Source organism: Anomaloglossus baeobatrachus, chromosome 12 (genome assembly GCF_048569485.1).
Source record: "Anomaloglossus baeobatrachus isolate aAnoBae1 chromosome 12, aAnoBae1.hap1, whole genome shotgun sequence".
Taxonomy (NCBI): Eukaryota; Metazoa; Chordata; class Amphibia; order Anura; family Aromobatidae; genus Anomaloglossus; species Anomaloglossus baeobatrachus.
Genome location: NC_134364.1, coordinates 47,863,728 through 47,890,083, shown reverse-complemented (window position 1 = coordinate 47,890,083; position 26,356 = coordinate 47,863,728). Strand labels below are relative to the sequence as shown.

The following is a 26,356-nucleotide window of genomic DNA, read 5'->3' as shown; positions in this document are numbered from 1 at the left end:
CATCCACCTTTCCTGCTCCTCTACGGACTGTCCAGCTACCAATTGTGCTTCGGCTGCCGTGCATCAGGACCCTCTGGCGGGGTGACCGGCCTGGCTGCCTCCTCAGGGGAAATCGGTGTACGGTCCAGTGTTTCCACCACCCGGATGTAACAACTGCTTGGTTAAAAGACTAGATTTATATACATGGAAGAGAAAGCCATATCTCAGAAACGGAGAGGTGCAGGGACAAAAGGCAAACCGCGCCGGATTTAGGAGAACATTGGCATTTACACCAGGTAAAAAAAAAAATCACGACAGCATACGACAGGTCTTTTTAGATCGGGTGATGACTAGAATCTATTTGCATTTTTGCATATAGATTTAAATACACATATGGATGGAAGGATATAAATATATATTTTTTTTAGACATTGATCTGACTAAGGCCAGTGCAACATAATTGCATGCATAATTTGTACAACCTGGTAAATTGAGCCTTAAATCTTCGCTGCAGCTTGGGTGCACCTGATGATAGCATAGTAACTACAAGGACCTGTAATTGGTAGAATAAATCACCCTTATTTCCTTCTGCCACATATAATTTGCTGTATAAATCACTTTTGCTCCCTATTTCAATCACAATCCACCATCAACATAAAACGAGGGTCCTCCTGTATCAATGGTGACCTCACTATAGATGAATATATATTATGTGAGAAACAAGAATGTTATTTGTAGGGTAAAGGGGTTGTCCGGTGTAAACAAGCGATCACCTATCCACTTATTGATAAGTGGGGATCCGACACCTGGGACCGGCTTCAATTGACAGAATGGGGCACTTTAATCCCTGTTAGAATGGATCAGCCTTGTGCATGCTCAACCTTCTCTCAATTCATTGCCCCAATTCATCAAAACCAGTGTCTTTCACACCAGTTCTGATGATGGTGCGGGGTGGAGTGCGAGGCTCGCCTGATTCATTAAGAGGGGCACATGCTCCTCCATGTGTTCCTCACCACAAATCATACTACAGTAAGATTTGTGGTTTAAGGACTGTTACCGCTCATCATGAATTTGACAAGTGCAGTCACCACACCCTTGTCCAGCCTCACTTTGTCAAAGTTGGGCGTAAATGGCGTGAAAATAACAAAAGTCGTAAAATTCTGAGTCACACTTTTTTAGCGTAAAAGCTTTGATGAAACGGGCTCATTGTCTGTGAGGTTGTGTAGAATAAAGAAGCACTGTACTCGGATTTCTCCAAAAGTCCTATAGACAATGAATGCAGCATGGTTTGAGCATGCGCAATGTCGGTCATTTATCTGTCGTCATTGTATTGAAAATATAAATGGTGTTTGCCATGAAGCCAACCCTCATATACTGCATCCCAAGTTCTGCAGAAGATGTGATGTCCGTCACTAGGTGGCACTATACACTACTTGCGTGCAGTGAATGGAGAGGTAGTCAGACAAATCAAGATCAGAACCGAGAGGACACAACAGGGCACTGGGAGCAGACAGAGACGAGGTCAAAATACAAGGGAGGGTCAGGATTCTAGGATACAGGGAGCAGGCCCGGGGACGTGGTCTGGATGAGGTCTGAGGTCAGAAGCCGGGAGGTAACATCAAAAACGAGGAGACAGGCAGAGAAGAGTCACAACAGTCCAGAGTCAAGATCAAATCACTGAACACTACGGGAGCCAAGAGCACTTCTGTATAACCAGGAAGTACGACTGTCGATGTTCCGGGCGAGCATGCTCCCAAATAAAGCAGGGCAGTCACCAGGAACAAGAAGCATTTGCGTAGGCACCTCCCAGGACCAGCGTAGAACCCAGAGCTGAGAGACAACCCGTCTATAGGTGCTCAAGAGAAACAGCAGCACATCCAAACCTGCAAAAAGCTCTGCCCGATGGAACAGCAAGTACCAGCTCTGCAGGGGAGCATGGCAGAACATAACACAAAATGCTGTGCATAAAAGAACCGTGACAGAAGAAATGGAAAAGTCTATTAAAAAGTCGCAGACCTTTTTATTGTATATAGTGATAAAACTTTACATAAAATTGGGTGGAAAAATATATCTCAGACCAATTCTAAAGCAATGGCGATAACTGAGCTCACTGCAAATAGTAAAAACCAACACACATCACAATCCACTTATTCCTCCACTGCAGTTCTCCTGGAGGAATCTCAATGATATCTCAAGGGACATTATGGACATCTTTTAAATGAAAGTTACCTTCCAACATTATCATCATAAAGTCCCGCTATGTGACCCTAATCCACCATTAGTGACCCCTCAAACAGAGATGCACATCGAGATACACTTCTTTGTAACGACCCAGGAACTCAATGTATGTAATAGTTAGGCATTTTATAGGATGAAAGACCAATGCGAATTGTGCATTAATTTGCCTGACCCCACTGCAAATGTATTTGTGGTAAGAGGTTCTCTTGACATGAAAGGTTTCCCCCATGGTTGAATGTTTAGGTATTAATTATCTTTACTTAAAGGGGTATTCTCAAGTTTGGAGATTATTCTGTATCTTAGGCTAAGTTCACACTTCAGTTGTTTTGCATCAGTCACAATCCGTAGCCTTGAGGAATTACGGAATCCTGCAAAATATTTTGCAGGAATCCAGTATTTCCCCATAGACTTCTATTAGTGACGGATTGCGACTGATGACCCTGCGTTCCATCCGCTGCGTCACGGTCCGTCGTTTTTGACTGACCGCCGAGCGGGGAGAAACGCAGAATGTAACGTTTTTCAGGCCGTCAAAATTAACGCGCCGCACAGGAATCCGTCGCCATCCGTCAAGCTTGTAATGTATGTCTATGGTGCTGGATTCCGTCGTAATCCGTCTTACAACGGAATCCAGCGCAGGATTCCGTCATGCTCTACTGAGCATGCCCAGCATGTTTGGCACACCCACTGGGCTGTCCCAAACACAAACGGATCATGACTGATCCGTCAAAAAACGGACGCACAGCGGATGCAACTGACGCAACGGATCAGTTTTTTCACAGGATTCCTGTGAAAGGAATCCTGTGAAAAACACATCCGTTGCATCAGTTGCCAACTAAAAAACGACTGATCCGTTGCTGACGGACCTGACGGATCTAAAACAACTGAAGTGTGAACTTAGCCTTAGGGTAGGTTCACACAACTGATTTCTCAACATCCAAGAAAAATGTCCTGATTTTTTTGATCAGAGTCTGATCACAGTGGCATCAGGTTTTTTATTAGGCCATGTGCGCACGTTGCGTTTTTTTCTGCGTTTTGGCTGTGTTTACAACTGCACTTTGTCATTGACAAAATGCATGCGTTCTGATTCCCCAGCAAAGTCTATGAAAATCATGCAAAATCTGTGCGCACGATGCTTTTTCAAACGCAGCGTTTTGATTGCCAAAAATCTCTGCGTTTGAAGAAGCAACATGTCAATTGTTTTTGCCATTTTGGCTGCGTTCTACACCCATTGAAATCAATAAGTTGTAGAAAAACACTGCCAAAATGTGAAGCAGTGTTGTCACGCTCCCCGGTGCCCGTGCCATGCTCCCCGGTGCCCATGCCACGCTCCCCGGTTCTCCTGCCACGCTCCCTGGCTCTCCTGCCACGCTCCCCAGCTCCTCTGCCACGCTCCCCCGCTCCCGGACCTCGCTTCCCCGCTCCTGTGCCACGCTCCCCGGTCCCCCGCTCCTCAGCCTCCATGCTCCCTCCCCTGCGTCCTCCAGGCAACCCGGTCCCCGGTCCCGGCGTCCCTCCGCTGTCCTGAGCCGGCCCGGCACTCCTGCCTCCTGTACACCGCATCCTGCTCTGGCTTCTGGCACCCGGGCCTCGTGCATGCGCATTAGGGCGCGCGTGCGGTCATTGACCCTCTCTTAAAGGGCCAGTGTCCTCCAACAGGATATTGAAGAATCAGGTACAGGGTATATAGGGGGATCCTTTCCAAGTGGGCGGGGCCTGTTCTTCGTGTTTGCTAAGCTAGGAGTCAGGTCTCCTTGTGTCTTGTGCCATACTTACCTATCTCTCTTGTAGAGTCGCTCCTGTCTCGCCAACCGGTCCTGACGACTCCCGAACCCCGAACGGTGACTGTCTGCCATCCCGTCACTCCCGACCATCTCCGATCCCCGGATCCGTGTGGTGACTCACCTCCTCGCTCCGTTGGTTCCGGATTCTGCCTGACGTCATCTCGGTCTCCGAACCTGAGCTCCGTCACCCGGACTACCTTCAGAGACTCCGTGGTCCCAGGGACTTCTTCACTCCACTCCTCTGAACGGACTGTCCTGCTATCTGTAGTGCTCCGGCTACCGGGCACCTTGCCCTCGGTGAGGTGTTCAGCCCAGTGGATCCACCTCCTGGGCCTACCCGTCCTCCTGGTCCTAACAAGTGTGCTTGCATTGCATTATTGTTGCGATCCGCATGTTTTTTTAACATAACAAAGGCAGGTCTTTCATCTTACTATCTCTGTCAGTCGGTCTGTTGGTCGGTCTCTCTCTCTGTCTCTATCTCTCTCTCCCACCCCCTCTCTCATACTCACCGATCCCCGATCACCGACGCGGCACTGCACGGTGTTCACACTGTGGCGGCTTCTCCTCTTTTGAAAATGCAGGCCGCTCATTAATCCATCACGTATTCCCTGCTTCCCCCCGCCCATCGGCGCCTATGATTGGTTACAGTCAGACACGCCCCCACGCTGAGTGACAGCTGTCTTACTGCACCCAATCACAGCCACCGGTGGGCGAGTCTATATTTAGCAGTAAAAAAATAAATAAATAATTGAAAAAAAAACGACGCGCAGTCCCCCCCAATTTGGATACCAGCCAGGGTAAAGCCACACGGCTGAAGGCTGGTATTCTCAGGCTGGGGAGCTCCATGTTATGGGGAGCCCCCCAGCCTAACAATATCAGCCAGCAGCCACCCGGAATTGCCGCATCCATTAGATGCGACAGTCCCGGGACTTTACCCGGCTCATCCCGAATTGCCCTGGTGCGGTGGCAAACGGGGTAATAAGGAGTTAATGGCAGCAGCCCATAGCTGCTACTACGTCCTAGGTTAATCATGGCATGCGTCTCCCCGAGATACCTTCCGGCCACCGCTCTCAGGTGGAGAACTGCAACTGTGGCCACGAGTAACCTGAGTGAAAGCACAGCTGATCACGCGGCTCACTGCAACCACTCAGGGGATTTGCGATCACAGGTGAGTCCTTTACGTGTGACCGCAAATCAAGCTGCGGCACACGCACAGAGCCACGCAATCACAATGAAGTCGGGTGAAGTTCATCCGAGTTGATTCAGATCGTGCGGCACTGTCTCGCAGCCAGCCATGCTGTTTTTGACAGTGCGGTCCCACTCGGCTCTGCTGCAAGTCTGTGGAAATGCTGCAGAGCTGAGTGGGACCGTACTGTGAAAAATGTGCGTTCTGGATGCTTTTCCCACTCTGTCTATCGCAGAGAAAGCATCCAGACCGCATGAATTCTCCAGGAATATGCGCACGTTGCGTTCTGCCGAATGCGTCTCAGAACGCAGCTTTTTCGGCTGCGTTCTGAGACGCACAGGCAATGACTTACACTCTGCAGAATTGAACGCAAAGTGCGCACATAGCCTTAAAACGTGGAGAGAAAAACAAAGTTTCTCCATCTTCTCTATGCTGCCAGTCTGTGAAAATCAGACCGTACTCACATGCCAGACATTTTGTTTCACTGACCTGCAGTCTTTAATGGGCGAGTAATCTAAGAAAAAGACTGATGGCACATCCTACGTTTCTAAAAAATTGAGATACTTAGCACACAAAAATGGCCAGTTTTATGTGAGCCCAACAGGCAATGGCAAGGCGAATTTTTTTTGTTGGGTCCCTATCAAACTAATACGTCTATTTGGGTTAAAAAAAAAAACTACAATTTATGGGTGGACAGGAACCTGCAGATGGTGAATTAAAATCGCCTGAGGCTGACTTCCGGTTCCGGTCCTGGCCGCGGTGGAGGCATAAAGGAGAAGCTCCTGCCCCCCCCGAGAAAAGCAGTCAGAAAGCAGCCCCCCCGCATCGGAGTCCGGGACGGGAGGGACCCAGCCTGAAAGCGGAGATTTGCAGCTATGGATAGATACCTGCTGAGGAGCGCCAGCGGCGGTGAAGGGCCTGGGAGAGGCGGCGACGCTGCGGACATGAGGGGAATGGAGGAGAGGAACATGGCGCCGACGAGCGTGCCGGGGGCGGAGCCAGAGGTGCGGGGAAGAGACGCGATGGAGCCGGGTCGGAGCGAGGGATTAGCAGAGGACGCGGCTGCAGAGACAGAGGAATGTGGAGCTGGAGACAGGTGGCTGCAGGGGTCGGAGGAGGGCAGCTCACAGTGGGAGGATGAGGGTGAGGTGGGGGGAGAGACTGGAGAGGAAAACGCTGGCGTTATGGAGGGGAGCTATGGAGGAACAGGAGGGCTGGAGGAAAACGAAACCCAGCGAAGTAGAGGGCCCAGAGGGAGACAGTCGCAATACAGGAGGAGATCAACCTCAGGCACCCCCTGTAAAGGAGGAAAAAAAAAACAACAGCAGGATCTAATGACATCACAATATCACAAGACATCTGAGGGAGGCAGAGATTCAATGCAAATAAGCAGATCTAAGAAAACAGCACCACCTGCTGACCAAAACATGCAAGTGCAAGAGTTTCATATGGATTACAAAAAACTGGCAGTAGAAGTAGCATCTCACTTGTCCAAAGACATAAAAATAGCCATTGAGGCAGCCGTACAAACTTCACTAGCCGCCATGCAGAAGCAATTGACTGATCATTCAAAGAGACTCACAGAAGCAGAGCAAAGAATCTCTAATTCTGAGGAGACAATCTTGACCATGCAAGCACAGATAGCAACTCTTGTAAAATCTAATGATTACCTGAGAGACAAGGCAGAGGACCTAGAAAACAGATCGAGACGAAACAATCTTCGCATTGTGGGGCTGCCAGAATCGGTAACACCGGGACAGCTGGACAATATTTGTGAGGCGGAACTACCACAGGCGCTGGGCATAAAGGCGAAATTTAGAGTGGAGAGAGCCCACAGAGTGGGACCATTGAGGCAGCAAGAGGCGAAGGAGGGAGAAGGGCAAAATTCAAGCAATAAACCGCCCTCAAGAGCCAGACAGGTGATAGTCAAATACCTTGACTACAAGCACAAAGAGGAAATTCTGAAAGCCTTTAGAGAACGAAAGCGACCTTTACAATACCAAGGAAGTAGACTGCTGATCTTTGGGGATTATTCCGTTGATGTGTCCAAACGGAGGAAGGACTTCAGTAAACTGTGCACATTTCTGTACAATAAAAGAATAAAATGCCAACTACTCTACCCGGCAGTGCTGAAGGTCAGGAACTCCAATGGTTCGTTCTCATACTATAAAGACCACAAGGAGGCGGAAAATATTCTCATGTCAGAACATAAAGGGAACCGGACGGAGGGGCGGGAGAGGAGATCCAGTGGAGGAGAAAACTTCAGAAAAGGTTCCCCAACGGGTTCGAGAGGAGAGGGTGGACAACGAGGAAGGCAAACACAACCCGAGGCCAGTGGAGAGGGGAGATGCAGTCCAGCCCAGCAGTTTAGCCCAGGGATGGGACCCAGGGAGCAGCGTTCTTGAAAGACACCAAGACACATGATGACTCTTGAACTGATCTCTACTGGCCCTCATCTATCTATCCTCCTGAGTGAGGAAGGTGGCCGAGCCGAGGGGGACAGGCCAGCGTGAAGGGGACGGAGGGGAGACTGAACAAGTCACCTACTCTCCCCCCCCCTCCTCCCCCTTTTTTTTTTTTTTTTTTTTTTTTTTTTTTTCTCCTTTCTTTTTTTTTTCTTTCTTTCCCTTCTCTCTTCTTCCTCTCCCTCTCTCTTTTCTTCCCTACCTCCTCCCTTCTCTCCCCTAATTTGTCTATGGTGTGTTCTCCCTTCTTTTCTCTTTCTCCCTTCCCCTCTTTTCCCCCCTCGGTGCTTCCCCCCTCTCTCTCTCTATGCCCTCCCCGGTTCTACCTCTCTTGCCTTTTTTCCGATACTACTCCTCGCTTCTTTCTTCTCTCCTCCTCTGCGCTGTGTTTTCCCCTCTCGTGCTTCTTGGCTATGTTATCCTTTATCTATCTCTATGCTGGGCTCTTTTATCTCTTTGTCTCTGCTCCGTTGTTCTTCTCTCTTTGTGGATTGCTTTGCAGGTCCAAATACAGTGGGCACGAATGGGTCGACAGGAAGGTCCCACGAAACTAGGACTAACCCAGTAGATGAACTCTCTTTAAGGTCCTACCACTTCTAACATAATGTTTTAATCTCTGCATATTACTTCAGATCGTTATGTTTTACGCGGGGGATAGAGCTCTGAACCTGTCTATTGGGGGGGGACTAGGGAGACTCATATTTTGGCCAGGAAAAAGGGAAGTCACTAGCATGGCAAAAAGTGCCGAAAGTCCCACCAAAGGGACAACTTGTTATACTGTTGTAGGATTTATACTTTGCTTATGTTGTTTAAGAGTTTACACACAAGTTGGGGAAAAGAAATGCCATTCTGGGGAAACCACGTGTGAAGGATATAATGATAGTCGTGTCTCTCCTACAGCTGGGGACCTGGGGGGTGGTATTGATAAGAGCAAATTACCCAGACAGTCATGGTGCAACTAACGACATGGAATGTTAAGGGCCTAAGATCACCTAACAAACGAGCAATGGTACTAAGACACTTGAAAAGATTAAAAACAGACATTGCTCTATTACAAGAAACTCACTTGGGGAAGGAAGATTTCTTTCGCATGAAAAAATACTGGGTGGGCTCAGTATATGGGGCAGCGGCGCAAGGAAGGAAGGCGGGCACAATGATTTTGATAAACAAGCAACTTAGACATGAAATAGTGGCTCAGGAAGAGGATGACCAGGGAAGATGGCAGCACATAATAATTAATAGCCCAGCGGGGACACTCAGCATATATAATATTTATGGCCCAAACTCGAAGCAGAATCAGTTTCACGACACCATAAAAGCCATAATTCTCTCGGACAAGGAGCCTAACATCATAGTGGCGGGGGACTTCAATGTAGTGCCAGACTCGGTGGAGGATAGAAGCAAGGGAGAGGGGGAGCCAGGATCCGGGGATAAGGGAACAAATCACAGAGATGTATCACTGGAGGATGTAGGCCTAAAAGACATCTGGAGACTAACTCACCCGCACGATAGAGAGTATACGCACTTTTCTCACCCGCACAACAGTTGGTCTCGCATAGACCAGATCTGGTTATCTATGGAACTTGCGAATGGTGTGCAAAACTGTATGATTGAGAATATGGTAATCTCAGACCACAGCCCGGTGAGAGTGGACCTTAGAGAAAAATTCAAAAGGGGATCAGATATTATTTGGAGATTCCCGACGTTTCTCCTTAGACAGGACAATTTTCGCAGGATAATAAAAGAATGGTGGGAGGAGTTCTCAGAGGATAACAGGGATCACAGGGTGACCCCGATTTTGTTCTGGGAAACTGCAAAGGCGGTCTTGAGAGGACGCTTTATGGGATATGCTGCCATGGTCAAACGGAAGACGAATGCAAATTACAACTTACACAGTGAGGCAGTACGTCTAGCGTATACTAATTATCTGTCAGACAGGTCTAGCAGGGCAAGGGATAGGTGGCTGGCAACCAAGAGAGATTTTGACGAGTGGGCAAAAAAAAAGGAGCAACTATTTTGGTCACATAAAGAGGCAGATCTTCATAGATTTGGTAACAAGGCGGGGAGGATGTTGGCAAATCTAGCAAGAGGCAACAGAAAAATGACAGTAATCTCTTCATTGAAAACGAAGGATGGGGGGTTGACTTCGGACCCTAAAGAAATTAACAAGGTGCTGGGAGAATATTATAGAAAGCTGTACGGACCAGGACAGAATGACATGACTGACGAATCGGAGTGGCTACGACAAGCCCAACTACCTAGATTAACGGAGGAGGAAAGGGAGGCCCTAAATACAAACATCACGGAGGAGGAGGTCTCAAGAACCATTGGGGAACTTAGCACTAACAAGGCGCCAGGGCCCGATGGTTTCAATAGTGAATTTTATAAAGCCCTCAAGGACCAGATTTCGCCGGATTTAACCTCAGTCTTTAATGCGATACTGGGAGGAGCAGAAATCCCTAAAAATGCAAATATAGCGTACATTAAATTAATTCCTAAGGGAGCCAAGGACCTGGACGACCCCTCGAGTTATAGACCCATTTCGCTCATCAACCAGGACTTAAAAATAATGTCTAAAATCATGGCTGACAGACTGGCAGCAGTCTTACCTAGATTAATTTCAGAACACCAGGTGGGGTTTATAAAAGGAAGAAATGCAGTGACCAATATTAGAAAGACGATATTAGTGGTTGATGCGGTTAGACTGGGGCGTACAGAGGGAAAGGCAAGCCCTGCTTTAGTCACGCTTGATGCTGAGAAAGCGTTCGACAATGTTAACTGGAACTGGTTGGACAAGGTGATGGAGGCCGCAGGGATAGTGGGTAGGATGAGACTTTACATTAACAATTTGTATGCCAACTCGGGAGCAAGGATACACACACCGGGATTTTTGTCCGACGTGTTCCCCTTGATGAAAGGGACGAGACAGGGATGCCCGCTATCCCCCCTACTTTTTAATCTTGCAATAGAACCCCTATCAAGAGTGCTGCAGGGTCACAATAGTTTTAAAGGGATCAAAATAAGGGGAAAAGAGATGAAGTTAGCGCTGTTCGCCGATGACGTGATTTTGTATATGGGAGACCCTGTTGCGGACCTACCATGGACACTTGACATGATTGGAAAGTTTGGTGCCTTTTCAGGCTTTAAGTTAAACAAAAAAAAATGCGAGCTCTTATTCCTGAGCGGAGGCAAAGGACCAACTGTGGGAAACCCAAGTGAGGGTCATGTGAATGGGATCCCTATAGCGCTCTCATCAGTAAAGTACCTGGGAGTACATATAGGGAGAACGACGGAATTAATCTATAAATTGAATTATGGTCCATTGATTAGAAAAATCATTAACCAGTTGAGGGGCTGGAAGGGGCTGCCCCTGCCACTATTGGCACGATGTCACCTCATAAAAATGATGAGCTTCCCTAGGCTGCTGTACCCCTTTCAGACGATCCCTCTATTGATAACACTAAAAGACGTCAACAGACTTAATTCAGCGTATGCAGACTTTGTTTGGAGGGGAAGGAAACCCAGAATAAAGCTGCGCACGCTGATGAAGTCAGTGGAGGAGGGTGGGATAAATTTCCCGGATGTCAGAGGGTATAACATTGTATGCATTATGAGACATGTGATTGACTGGCTGAGAGGAACGAGCAGGCACTCAGATTATGGAACGGAACTCAAGTATGCAGAACCATGGGACCTGACGTCCATTTTACACTCCCCAATGTCTAAGGTTGAAGGTCATATAAGAAACTCGGTTATATTTCGAGACACCATGTTGGCCTGGAGATTGGTTAGACGGAAATTGGGACTCTCCTGGAAGGTATCAAAATACCTAAATCCTTGGGCGTCACCAAACTTTCTCCAGGGGAGAGAGAATAAATTATTCCTCAAATGGAAAGAGAGAGGCATTAGGAGTCTGATAGATGTCATGAATGTGGAAGAGAGAAGATGGATGACAGGTCGGGAGGTGCTTGACAAGTACAATCTCAACGGCCTCCACATTATGCAGTACGAACAATTGAAACATGGAGTACTGAAAGAGCTTGGTGAGATTGGAAGGGAATTGAACAAGAGCATGATTGATGAGCTTATGGGATGTAGCGTAACAAATGTAAATGTCTCCCGAATATACCAAACATTTAGAGGTGTGCTAATATCCAGGGAAGATAGTCGAACACTTCTAGCATGGGAAAAACAATTGAAAGGACGAGAAGTGGTGGAGGTCATATTGAAAGGATGGGTCCAGATGAGGAAACAAGTCACTAACGAGAGCTGGAGGGACACCCAATTTAGGATATTACACAGGGCGGTTTTGGGCTTCAACATACCGGGCAGAGTGGCACGGTGTCCTAAGTGCCACAAAGAAAAAACAGACATGATGCATGGTTTGTGGGAATGCAGTCCAATAAAGAGGTTTTGGAACCAAGTCAGAGCGTTAGTTCAAACAACATGGAAAATTTCCTGCAAATTAGAACTAATGGTGTGGATCTTCCACTTTTTGGAGGGTGGAGTTAGAGGGGGATTGAACGCTCAGGACAAAAAAACATTTGTAATCATACATGACATAGCCATGATAGCTAAAAGATGCATCCTAAGGCACTGGATACAGGAGGAGGCCCCAGCCATAGGGGAAGTCATCAGTGAACTGCACAACCTTTTGAGGCTGGAGAAATTAGAAGCAGAAAGGGACAAGGATAATTTGACAACCAAGTTTTTTAGGAGGTGGAAAACTTTTATAGAAGTTCATTACAAACAGGAGGACATAAACCATTTAGTGGCACCCTTCAGACATACGGAGTGGTACCTCACAAATGAAATCCAGGATAGTCTGGGAAAGCTGAGGACTAACTAGCAGGGACCCAGGTGAGGGACAAAGGCGAGACAATATGACGTCATCAAGACATGACATTGGCACTAGAACTATTAGAGAATGGCACAGGGGTTCAGGGGTTTGTTTTATGTTATGTTTGGATTTTTTAACTCTGATTCATTATTTGTCAATGCAATCTGAAGCGGGATTGGAGATAGAGCGGGGATTCTACCCCTTCCAATGATACTTATCGACAGCTGAAATCTTGTCTTTTGTAACTCATACTACTTTTGATACGATATTGAAATAAGTTTGTAAAATCAATAAAAATTGTTTTGGAAAAAAAAAAAAAATCGCCTGAGGCTGAAGAGGAGGAATGCTCAATCAGAAGGCATGACCCTGTAAACGAAGAAAAAGACTGATGGCACATCCTACCTTTATAATGTGAACATGAACCATAGTAACAAAAAGGAGACAGTTGCACTCTGTAGTGCTAAGACATGTGGAACAATGAATATGGGAATATAGACTTGCATTACTGCTATGACTAACATGTAATAATTGAGATACTTAGCATACAAAAATGGCCAGTTTTATGTGAGCCCAACAGCCAACAGCAAGGCAAACTTTTTTTTGTTGGGTCCCTATCAAACTAATGCCTCTATTTGGGTAAAAATCCCTACAATTTATGTGTGCATAGGAACCTACAAATGGTGAATTTAAATCGCCTGAGGCTGAAGAGCAGGAGTGTTCAATCAGAAGGCAGAACCCTGTAATCTAAGAAAAAGACACATCCTACCTTTCTAATGTAAACAGGGGCAAACTGAACATGTAACAAAGTAACAAAAAGGAGACAGTTGCACTCTGTAGTGCTAAGATATGTGGAGCAATGTATATGGGAATATAGACATGCAATGCTATGAAAAACATGTAAAAATTTAGATAATTAGCACACAAAAATGGCCAGTTTCATGTGTGTCCAACAGCCAGCGGCAAGGCAACCTCTTTTTGTTGGGTCCCTATCAAGTGCTAAATATCTCCAATTTTGCATGTTTTTCATAGCAGTAATGCATCTCTATATTCCCATATTCATTGTTCCACATATCTTAGTGAAACTGTTTCCTTTTTGTTTTTTAATGGGTGGGTGCCATTTGATTCTCGGAGGAAAATTGTGCATTTTTTCACACCCTGAATCGGTTCATCTGCACTCCCCCTTTGAAAAACATTGGTTGGAGTGCAATCCGTTCTTTTAACAGATAACACAAGGACCAAAAATATGGTCGTCTGCACGAGCCCTTATGTGGAAAATTGCTTAACGTTTCAATTAGCAAGCAAAGAATTAAAGTAAAATCTGTAAGAAGGAGTATACTGACTACACATAATCTCTTAAGAATTAAAGATTCAGTGTTTTAGCAGTGCAGGATGAAACACACTGCGTATAAATGACAAATATGTGTTTACACACACCAATCCTATCAATAATTCACTTTAATGGATACAGAACATGGATTTACAATTTTCTAAAATCCTCGGTGATTATATAATTTCTGTAGAGTTGGGGATTTTAACATACATTTTTTTTTTACTAATTACATTTTTTTTTTTTCGCTTGTCCAACCAGGTACCAAATACAGGATATAAATTAATCCTGGGAATTTACAGAAACACAGTTTATGATTTTCTATGTACATAAAGATTCTCACAGTGTTTTATACAATTATAGACAATATCTGGTGTATTTCCCATGTTAGTTCTTTCTTACATGTGAACAGAGCTGATCTATAGAGAAATATGATGTGGTCCATAGAGTATTGATATAATACTGCCACATCATCATGCCCAGATAAAACCTCTATATAGTATCCAGATAAATGTCCACAAAAGGAGAGATTTCTTTTCTTTGGTAAAAGAGCAAATGCATGCACTCTACATATAGGAACCCTAAAAGGTGACTGTTGTCTCAACCAACTTTGTATAAATTAATAGTACAGAAACTCTGTAATATATCTTATTAGAGAAATATTCTTCTTTCTCCACTTATACACCACTTCTTCCTCTCTCTAGCCTTCTGAGCTCATCATCCACTCCGAAAAACAACTCAAATCCAATTGGTTCAAATCAGGACAGGCTATTAGAACAGTGCGGTGCCATGATACACCTTCTAATTTGGGAGGAAAATGAGGGGCACTTCTTATAATGCGAATGTAGCTTAATGGGAGGTGGAGAATGAGCGCTGTGCTGGCTGCGGGGCACTGTGCCGGCTGTGGTGGGGGCTGTGCTGGCTGCGGTGGGGGCTGTGCTGGCTGCGGTGGGGGCTGTGCTGGCTGAGGGGTACTGTGCCGGCTGTGGTGGGGGCTGTGCTGGCTGCGGTGGGGGCTGTGCTGGCTGCGGTGGGGGCTGTGCTGGCTGAGGGGTACTGTGCTGGCTGCGGTGGGGGCTGTGTGGAGCAGGGTGATGCGGCGGGTGTCCCAGATGCTCTGTCAGCGGTGCGGGCTTCAAATAATGGCGCCTGGAGTCGGCGCATGTGCAGATAGAGCTCTCGGCTCAAGATCTCATCTGCGCACGCTCCCTCTCCAGCCCACTGATCTCTCAGCAACAGACTTAAAGAAAATGGTGCCCTTGGTGCAGATGAGTTCTTGGCTTGTCATTGAGCCGAGAGCTCAATCTGCGCCCGTGCCGACTCCGGGCGCCATTTCTATGAATCCCGTACTGCCAACAGACCATCTGTGACAGCCACCACGCCACCCTACTCCACACAGCCAGCACGGTGCCCGCAGGCAACACAGCCCCCACCGTAGCCAGCACAGCCCCCACAGCAGCCAGCACATCCCTCACCGTAGCCAGCACATGTGACGCCCTGGACAAGCCAGGAAGTCACAGATAGAGCCCCGCACAACACCAGTCCCCTCACTAGGTAACACCAGCCAACCATTTACACTTTAGTCACCTCCCTCAGGGCTGGATGAACACACCAGTGGGGCAGAGCCAGGCGGTTGGACATGCCCACCAAGGAGTTCAGATGGCCTGAGGCAGGAAAACACAGTCAGTTTTAGTCAGGTCAGTTGAGAGTGCAGTTTGAGAGTGGAGTGGAGGAGGTCAGGCCTGTGCGTCAGGCCTGCGACAGACTGACAGGTGCCAGGGTTGGAGCCAAGGCACCTTTGGTTAGGAGGCATACGGAGGCCTCTGTCTGCAGGAGCTGGGAAGACGGCTCAGTGGAACCGTGGTGGACCAGGACAGGGTAGTGGCCCACCGGTACCGACTCGGGGAACCGACTCAGAAACCGGAGCACAAGAGGGGGTACTCAGACCCTGAAACGAGGTCTAGAAAATACTGGACTGAGTTAATTAACTGATTGCGGTCTGGACTTTAGGTCCTTTCCCACCCAAAGTCCCTCATAGAAGACAACAGCCCAACGAGGGGGATAGAAAGCCACCGCCAAGGCTGAGATCCCATGGGCCAGCGCCTGCGGACAAATGGGCTCTTCCGACATCCACAAGCCGGGAGAGGATTCCTGACGCTGCAAGCGCAGGTAGTCCAACAACTCAAACAGGTGCAGGAGAAAGGCAGAGACCACCAACGAGGTGGGGCAACCCGACTGCAGCCGACTGCGGGCACCGACCACCATCATTTTGGTTTACCAGAGACTCGAGTGTTTCATTCTAATAGTGAGTACACCAGTGCCCTCCGGCCGCCCTTCTCCCTGCACCACCGAAGCACCCCCAACGGGTCCCGGGGCCACCATCCCTGCCCACGGAGGGGTAAACAATTTGCTGCATACCATCTCCCCCGGGTGCCCCGTAACTGCAGCGGTGGTGTCCACCTTCACCACATCCCGTGGGTGGCGTCACGAACTTAAAACACGGCTCTGTCCGTACACCTATGTCCCCAAACCGCCAACCCCTTTTTGGTCAGAGTGACCGCAGGACCCCCGGGTCCGGAGACCCTCGAGCCACCCACTGAAGGTCCGGACCCCAGCGGCTCGGTTGCAGCCGAGCACGGGGTGGCACACACAGACCTCACGGCAGCCAGCACATCCCCCACCGTAGCCAGCACAGCCCCCACTGTAGCGCCTGCAGCATCGCCTTACTCCAGCACCGCCCCTGCAGCCTGTGACCCCGCTTCACCACCGCTGCTGCCCCTCTCTGGTAAGACACCACCAGAGTATAAGACGGACCCCTTTTTTTTTTTTTACCTTTTTTATCTCTAAATTTGGGGTGCATCTTATAATCCAGTGCGTCTCATAAAATGAAAAACATGGTAGTATTCATACGTTATACAGCCATACAGCTGTCCTCCATGCTGCTGCTGCTTGTGATCATGTGTTAGATGGAAACAGGAGAGCAGGAATTTCTCATGTCTCTGTGTGTCGGATAAAGGAGACATCATAGCAGGTAGTCTCCTCTCCCCACTAGCTCAGAGACAACTCCAAATAAGAGATGGAGCCTGCAGGAGGGAAAGTAATCTAATATATAAAGCTCAGTGTATGTATGTGTGTGTGTGTGTGTATGTGTATATGTGTGTGTGTGTGTGTGTGTATGTATGTATGTATGTGTATGTATATGTCTGCTAAAGGAATTTGTACCGTCGCATTTACAATCATGAAATTTTGCACAGACGCCCCATGTGACTCAGGGAACATCATAGACTATGTTTGGGCGGGAAAATTTAACTCCGTGCTTTCCAGTTACTCTACAAAAATCCTGCAGCCATTAAACTGAATGAAGCTGGGAGCTGCAGACTATAAATAGCAACTGTCAGTGGTTGCTATAGGAACAAAATAAACTGTTAGTATACGAAGCTTATGTGTGAGGTAAAAAGATGTCGGTGGTGAGATGGATAGAAACAGAGACACAGACACAGACAGAGACAGACGTGGAAAGAGACAGTCGGGAAAAGAGACAGCTGGGCAAAGAGACAGCCCAGGCAAAGAGACAGCCCAGCAAAGAGACAGCCCGGCAAAGAGACAGCCCGGGCAAAGAGACAGCCCAGCAAAGAGACAGCCCGGCAAAGAGACAGCCCGGGCAAAGAGACAGCCCAGCAAAGAGACAGCCCGGCAAAGAGACAGCCCGGGCAAAGAGACAGCCCGGCAACGAGACAGCCCTGGAATGAGACAGACTGGGAAAGAGACAGACTGGGAAAGAGACAGACTGGGAAAGAGACAGACTGGGAAAGAGACAGACCAGGAAAGAGACAGACTGGGAAAAAGACAGACCAGGAAAGAGACAGACCTAGAAACAGACAGCCGGGCAAAGAGACAGACGGGCAAAAAGACAGCCGGGCAAAAAGACAAATGCCCAAAGAGACAGACAGGGAAAGAGACAGCCCTGCAAAGAGACAGCCCTAGAAAGAGACAGCCGGGGAAAGAGACAGCCGGGGAAAGAGACAGCCGGGGAAAGAGACAGCCCGGCAAAAAGACAGCCCGGCAAAGAGACAGCCCGGCAACGAGACAGCCCTGGAATGAGACAGACTGGGAAAGAGACAGACTGGGAAAGAGACAAACTGGAAAGAGACAGACTGGGAAAGAGACAGACTGGGAAAGAGACAGACTGGGAAAGAGACAGACCAGGAAAGAGACAGACTGGGAAAAAGACAGACCAGGAAAGAGACAGACCTAGAAACAGACAGCCGGGCAAAGAGACAGCCGGGCAAAGAGACAGACGGGCAAAAAGACAGCCGGGCAAAAAGACAGCCGGGCAAAAAGACAGCCGGGCAAAGAGACAGCCGGGCAAAAAGACAGCCGGGCAAAGAGACAGCCGGGCAAAAAGACAGCCGGGCAAAAAGACAGCCGGGCAAAGAGACAGCCGGGCAAAGAGACAGCCAGGCAAAGAGACAGCCGGGCAAAGAGACAGCCGGGCAAAAAGACAGCCGGGCAAAAAGACAGCCGGGCAAAGAGACAGCCGGGCAAAAAGACAGCCGGGCAAAAAGACAGCCGGTCAAAGAGACAGCCAGGCAAAGAGACAGCTGGGCAAAGAGACAGCCAGGCAAAGAGAGAGAGAGAGACAGACAGATACAGAGATTGAGACAGATAGACTGATGCAAATACAGAGCGATAGAAACAGGCAGACAAGGAAAGAGACAGACAGCGAGACAGACAGACAGCGACACACAGACAGAGAATGGGAGAGAGACAGTTACTATCCCGGGCAACGCCGGGTACTACAGCTAGTATTCCTATAATGGTCGGATACAGTGTTATTCATCATCTATACACACATGGGAGATTATTCTGAAAAGTCACTTTAAATACCAAAAATATCCTGAAAAGTAAAAACTGTGCAGTCTGTTGGATCAGATAAATTGCATACGAAAAGGTGAAAGGCCGCGCTGCCGAAGTAAGGAACAGTCCAGAGGATTCTGTGCAGTGACTTTACTTAAACGCGTTTCGGTGAATCTTTCGCCTTCTTTATTTACAGTCTGCTGGATCGGCATAGGTGTGACTGGTTAGATCCGTAACAGAACTCAGCGCTTGTTTTTTTCTCCATTACTTCCCCCGAGTTTGAATGAAACAGGGATCAAGCATGCCCACTATTGCTCTATTCAAACTCCTCTGCATGGTAGTTATGTAGCATATTCAAGTGGCTGGACCCCCAGGGGCTCTTTCTTTTACCAAACCACATATATTTAGGGTTAAAAATCATTTTTGAAATAGGGTCTGATTAAAAATATTGCACCTTATGCCTTTCATAGCCTCTGTATTGCACTGACTATGGATGGCTGCAGAATGAGTCAACTGAGGATCCATCAGTGAGCTCGTTCTGATGGTTTGAGGAGCATTGGTACCAAATAGTGCAAAAAAATCTAATGAAACACACCTAAAAAAATTATTACATGCATTTAAATAAAATAAAAATTTCCATCCCCCTTTTTAATCACCTATCCACTGGATATTTTTGGTAGGAATAGTCCTATAGAGGAAAAGTAATTTCACAGTAATGTATAGTGGATGACCCATGTAGCAGGCACAGATCGCTCCGCTGCTATCCATTCAGCCACATTATCATTTTTAATACCAGCAAGAAATTGAAGCCACCATTGCAATGCGTCTCCTTCCCTCTCGCTAGCCGTGACATATTGTTCACTATTGCACAACAGCCATCCTATAAGGCTCTTTTATGCCATTTTTTAAGGCAATTAGACTGGTGGGTTATTTCGGAGCACTCGCTATTTTTGGACACCCTCTGGATTGCTCGCTCTTGACAGTTTTTTTTTTTCTCTGCCACAATTGAAAGCTGATGATATTCATAACTGTGGCGAGATATAAGGACGAGGAAGGTCAGGCTGAGATGACGCCGAGGATACGAGGTGCGGCGACACATGTACAAATCGCGCAGAGGATGATTATTGGCCTGGAACGGCGAAAATCCGTTTATAGAAATCTAATACGGCAAATTAACTAATGTGCAAATATACAGAAGATGATATCTGCGGGACATGTACACTACAGCGATATATTACCGATATTGCCAGACGGTAACGTCGTGACCCACATTTCTCCATAATCACTAAATGACATCATTATTTGTCCCCCAGAGGGGGGGAACGTTGGGTGGTCAGGAGAATAGAAGCCTCGATGGGCTCTTTTGCTCGCAGATCTTTGCTGCCCTCTAGGGACAATTTACACATTATATTAAGGAATTGCATTCTAAGCAATTCTCCAATCTGAGTATTTTTGATACCAGAATATTCTGCAGCTTATAATCTGACAATAAAAAAAGGAAGGAAAGGGCTTAAGATAAGACTGAGAACACCACTATTTGTCAATAAACGTCTTTCCATTTAATAGTGGTGTGCTCCATCTTATCTTTAGCCCTTTTCCTTTCTTTTTTCCACGTATCACGCATTGAGCCCCCCTATATTTATATATACATATTATAACTTTTTGTATGATTTTTAGCTGTGCTTCTCCAAACCCCCATTTTTTTTGTTTATAACCTGATAATTGACATAAAAAAACAGGTATTAATTTATATAGACATTCTTTTCCACTTAAAGGGAACCTGTCACCAGTTTTTTCACTATGAAACCAAAAGTGTCACCTTCTGCAGCTCCTGGGCTGCATTCTATGAAGGGGCACCTTCTGCCCTGATTCCCCTTGCAGACCCCGAATATACCTTTATAAAACCTGACTGTTAGGTATGCTAATGACCTGTGGGGTTCAGATGAGCGTGCTCATTTTCGGCTCCTGTCCCTCCTTGTGGCCTTCTTCGCCATCCTCCTTTCGTGATTGATGTGATAGCGCCGCCATCATCATGCACGCTGCTCCGCCAAATCTCGCATCTGGGCAGTCATTCCCCTGGCTCTTGCAGGCGCACTTCGCCCTCGCACAAGCCAGTGCGGTGTTTGCGCATGCGCGAGATTATGGTCGGGTACGAGGATGACGTAGGGGATGCATGTATTTTGGGCTAAAAATAAGCTTTGCACTTGGGTTTCATTGTAAATTTTGCACCGATAGGCTTTTAGAGGTTCTTCTTTTTTTTTCTGCATAATGAGTAAACTAAGAATCCATCAGTGAGTCTGATAGGGAGTTTGTAACTCTTTTATCTTTCTTTTCCTGAACTCCCCGGTGCTGAATTATGTAAGTAGACTATATCAAACGTTAATCTGAACTCGATTGACTTTTAGAGGTTCTTTATTTATTTTTGTGTAATGAGTAAACTAAGGATCCACCAGTGAGTTTGTGGTAATAGCGTTTATAACTTATCAAAAGTTAATCTGAACTCAACTGGCTTTTAGAGGTTTTTCATTTTTTTTTCTGCATAATGAGTAAACTAAGATCCATCAGTGAGTCTGACAGGGAGTTTATAACTCTTTTATCTGTCTTTTCCTGAACTCCCCTGTGCTGAATTATGTATGTAGACTATATCAAAAGTTAATCTGAACTCCACAGCCTTTTAGAGGTTCTTCTTTTTTTTTTCTGCATAATGAGTAAACTAAGATCCATCAGTGAGTCTGACAGGGAGTTTGTAACTCTTTTATCTGTCTTTTCCTAAACTCTCCTATTAAGAAGTATGAATGCAGACTATATTGAAAGTTAATCTGAACTTTGATGTAGTCATAAATTAGCTGTGAGTAGTCAGAACCAGCTCACTGGCAGATGCTTAGTTAACTGATTATGTTGCCAAATGGTCCAAAAGATTTAATGAAACACAAATGGAAAAATATTTTTAGCCCAAAATACATGAATTTATGTGAACAAAAGTGCCCCCAAAGTTGCACCATGTGCAATAAATATAATTCCATCCATTTACATAATACAGACTGCTGTAGAGAGCAGATTTATTCTGCAGGGAGTGCTACCATTTCCCAGTAATTCTGTATTCTGGTAATATAGGGAATAATGCACTTCTTTCTGTAAATTATTAGAGTGCTTGATCAATATTTTTAGTAATTCTAGTACTCTAGCACTGCCACAGCAGCTGCAGAACCTCTTTTTGAAGAGTAAGTAGGAGATTCCTACTTACTAATAAAGGAGTTGTCCATTTTAAACCGACGAGTCTGCAGCCACTCTATGTGTCAGTCTATGTGACTGCAGACTTGTGAATCCTCACATCTTGTGCACTGTGCGCTGTGAGGATTCTCCGGTGTCAGCGATGGGAACGGTAGTCACGTGGCTGCGAGTAGGTGATATATGCAGATCCCCGGCCAGAATCCGAGTAGTCTGTTTTCGGCACGCTCAATGCAAGTTTATTGTGCGAGGCCGAAAACAGCCTACTTGGATTCTGTTCTAAATGCTAAGGCCTGTATAACCCCGCCCACACTACTGATTGGCAGCTTTCTGTGTATACTGTATATGGACAGAAAGCTGCTAATCGGTGCTGGGGGCGGAGTTACACATAGTAATTATTAACCAGAAAGCAGGAAAACCTAGCCCTATAGTGATAATCTCCTGCTGATAAAACATTGATTTTATTGAAAAAGCAAAACACAACCTAGTAAGTGACATATCACTGGAATCAGGGTCTCTGTCCTTACATCATGCTGATCTCAGACTACATAGCAAAAACAAGCTGACAGATTGACTTTCATCTCTGTGTTATTGGAACATTCCCATTACTATAAAACAGCAATTCTCATAGTGTAATAGGAAGGAGTTGCAATTTAAGCAATTTTCTGAGATGGTTCCTAGAGGCTTTTCCATAACCTTACATTATACACAACACTTTTCCAATCTTCATATAAATAACCCTAGTTACTTCTTACCTAGTCCTTGATTTTGCTGTTCCCACTCCATGGTATCTGGGACCGGATAAGCTGCTCCTTCAATCAGGGCAACATTACTATCATCTTCCAGAGGTTCTTGAGAGGACAGTCCTGGGAGGGTGAAGAGCGGGACGTCAGAATCCTTCTCTGAGCTTTCATCCACTGAGTCATTATCTTTATTATCCTCCTCCTCTTCTTCATCATCTTCATCAGTCTCATCATCATCTTCATCTTCCTCATCTTCATCCTCCTCATCTCCCTCTGTACCAGCAAGAACAATACAGAAGATTAGAGGGTCTTCTATAAAACACCCACCATACTTGTGTCACCTGGAATATATTCTGTTTATATTTATATAGGGAATCACTGTTTTACGAAAGATGCCCGAACATTTAATGTGACTCTCCTCTGCTAGGAAACATAGGAAAAAAGAAAAATCAGGCATGTTGAAATTTAATATGCCTGATCCCTCTTTCCCACTTGACATAAGCCGGCACCAGAAGTGTCTGGCACTAGCTTAATATCATTTCCCCTCTTAAATTACAGTACAGACCAAAAGTTTGGACACACCTTCTCATCTCTAGAACAACTGTTAAGAGGAGACTTTGTGCAGCAGGCCTTGATGGTAAAATAGCTGCTAGGAAACCACTGCTAAGGACAGGCAACAAACAGAAGAGACTTGTTTGGGCTAAAGAACACAAGGAATGGATATTAGACCAGTGGAAATCTGTGCTTTAGTCTGAGGAGTCCAAATTTGAGATCTTTGGATCCAACCACCGTGTCTTTGTAGAAAAGGTGAACGGATGGACTCTACATGGCTGGTTCCCACCGTGAAGCATGGAGGAGGAGGTGTGATGGTGTGGGGGTGCTTTGCTGGTGACACTGTTCGGGATTTATTCAAAATTGAAGGCATACTGAACCAGCATGGCTACCACAGCATCTTGCAGCGGCGTGCTATTCCATCCGGTTTGCATTTAGTTGGACCATCATTTATTTTTCAACAGGACAATTACCCCAAACACACCTCCAGGCTGTGTAAGGGCTATTTGACTAAGAAGGAGAGTGATGGGGTGCTACACCAGATGACCTGGTGTCCAGAGTCACCAGACCTGAACCCAATCGAGATGGTTTGGGGTGAGCTGGACCGCAGAGTGAAGGCAAAAGGGCCAACAAGTGCTAAGCATCTCTGGGAACTCCTTCAAGACTGTTGGAAACCATTTCCGGTGACTACCTCTTGAAGCTCATCAAGAGAATGCCAAGAGTGTGCAAAGCAGTAATCAAAGCAAAAGGTGCCTACTTTGAAGAACCTAGAATATAAGACACACTTTTTTGTTAAGTATTTCATTCCACATGTTTTAATTCATAGTTTTGATGCCTTCAATGTGAATCTACAGTTTTCAGAGTCCTGAAAATAAAGAAAACTCTTTGAATGAGAAGGTGTGTCCACACTTTTGGTCTGTACTGCATATGTATGCTTTGATGAGCTTTGCTCGCGTGTATAAGGAAGAGTGAAGAGAAGAGTCTTCAATGCTAGGATAGGTGATGATCCCAGAGGTTGGACCTTCATCAATCGTACAGCAAAGGCATTATAAGAGGGGAATACCTCTTTATGTTGGATTTGTTATCGCTCGTTGGGACAATTTTCTCCCATCTCGCCATAAACATGAATTCAACGAGGAGTAAGGGGCACTTTGCACACTGCGACATCGCAGGTGCGATGTCGGTGGGGTCAAATTGAAAATGACGCACTTCCGGCATCGCATGCGACATCGCAGTGTGTAAAGGCTGGATGATACGATTAACGAGCGCAAAAGCGTCGTAATCGTATCATCGGTGCAGCGTCGGCGTAATCCATGATTACGCTGACGCGACGGTCCGATGTTGTTCCTCGCTCCTGCGGCATCACACATCGCTGTGTGTGAAGTCGCAGGAGCGAGGAACGTCTCCTACCGGCCTCACTGCGGCTTCCGTAGGATATGCGGAAGGAAGGAGGTGGGCAGGATGTTTACATCCTGCTCATCTCCGCCCCTCCGCTCTGATTGGCTGCCTGCCGTGTGACGTCACAGTGACGCCGCACGACCCGCCCCCTTAACAAGGAGGCGGGTCGCCGGCCACAGGGACGTCGCACGGCAGGTGAGTGTGTGTGTGAAGCTGGCGTAGCGATAACTTTCGCTACGCCAGCTATCACCACATATCGCTGCTGCGACGGGGGCGGGCACTATCGCACTCGGCATCGCAGCATCGGGCTGCGATGTCGTAGTGTGCAAAGCCCGCCTAAGCGTCACTCGGACATCTCTGGCTTAATCCATGCAGGGAAAATCACCACTGTAACCCCTTCATTCTTAGGAAAGGTGGGATGCCGGAGGATAACCCCCAGATATGTCATCACAATAGACAATGGTAATATCCTATCATAAATATATAATTCTAGATGTACGTAGAGGAACGAACTGAATTATAGTTTTATTCCTAAAATTGTAAATTCCTTACCATTAGAATAGGGGATAATTTCCTGATTACTGAGGGTCTGACTGCTGAGACCCCCCAATGAGTCACTGTAAACTCGGCTTTTCAGAACCCAGTCTTGTATGGAGCAGTGCTGTGCATGGTCAACCTCCACTCCGTCATCGATGGGACGTCTGGAGAGAATGTAGAGGACAGCCACCGGCTATTTCTGACAGTCCCATGAATACTTAATGCAGTGGAATTCGAGCATGCGTACCTCAGTACTGTTTAAGGTCTCTTTCATACATCCGCATGAAAGAGACGCGTTTCATGGTCCGTGGTGAAGGTGCGTATGTGTGTGTGTTCCGTGTGCTATCCCTTTGACATCCGGATAGCACACGGACAGCATGAGCTGGTATACTTACCTGTCCCCGGCGCTGCTGTTACTTCTGGGTCCGCAGTGAGTGCAGTGAATATGCATGAGTATAATGAGCGGGCCCGGAAGCAACGACAGAGACAGAGACAGCAGCGCCACAGACAGGCAAGTATAAAAAAAATCCTTTATTTTTATGTGACACGTGTTTTCTCTGGTACATGTCACACTGATTTCACATGGATCACATCAGGGTGCGGTTCGTGTAACATCCGTGCTGCCGGAGAAAAACTGACATGTCGCCGTGTGGAGCACACGGACACACAAGTGCACCACATGATCACACGGTCCTTGTGAAAGCACAGAAGTGTGTGCAAACTCATTGAATGTAATAGGTCTACGTGTGTCCATGTGTCCGGTACGTGTGAAAACGGATGTTACATGTACTAGAAACATGGACGTGTGAAAGCGGCCTAAGACAGGGTGGCTCTGCAGAGTCCAGTCTCTCTCTCTCTATATAATATATATATATATATGTATATATATATATATATATATATATATATATATCTTTCTATATCCCTATCTCTCTCTATATCTATATCTCTCTATAGCTCTATCTCTCTCTCTATAGCTCTATCTCTCTCTATATCTCTCTCTCTATATATATATATATATATATCCCTATCTCTCTCTATCTCTCTATATATATCTCCTCTCTCTCTATAGCTCTGTCCCTCTATCTATATCTCTCTTCTTTCTCTCTCTCTTGATCTCTCGCTCTCTCTATATATCTATATATATATGTCTATATATCTCTATCTCTCTATATCTCTATCTCTCTATCTCTCTCTATCCCTCTCTCTCTCTCTCTCTCTCTCT

The 26,356-nt window shown here is 46.5% G+C and overlaps 1 protein-coding gene across 1 annotated transcript in view; it reads right to left on the bottom strand.

The window, feature by feature from the left end:
• ARMH4 (armadillo like helical domain containing 4) overlaps positions 1-26,356 on the bottom strand; it is a 240,406-nt gene that overhangs the window by 147,918 nt on the left and 66,132 nt on the right. Inside the window, exon 5 of the mRNA XM_075330953.1 lies at positions 22,657-22,917. Coding sequence (XP_075187068.1) covers positions 22,657-22,917 — 261 coding nt within the window. The remainder of the gene's footprint in view (positions 1-22,656; positions 22,918-26,356) is intronic.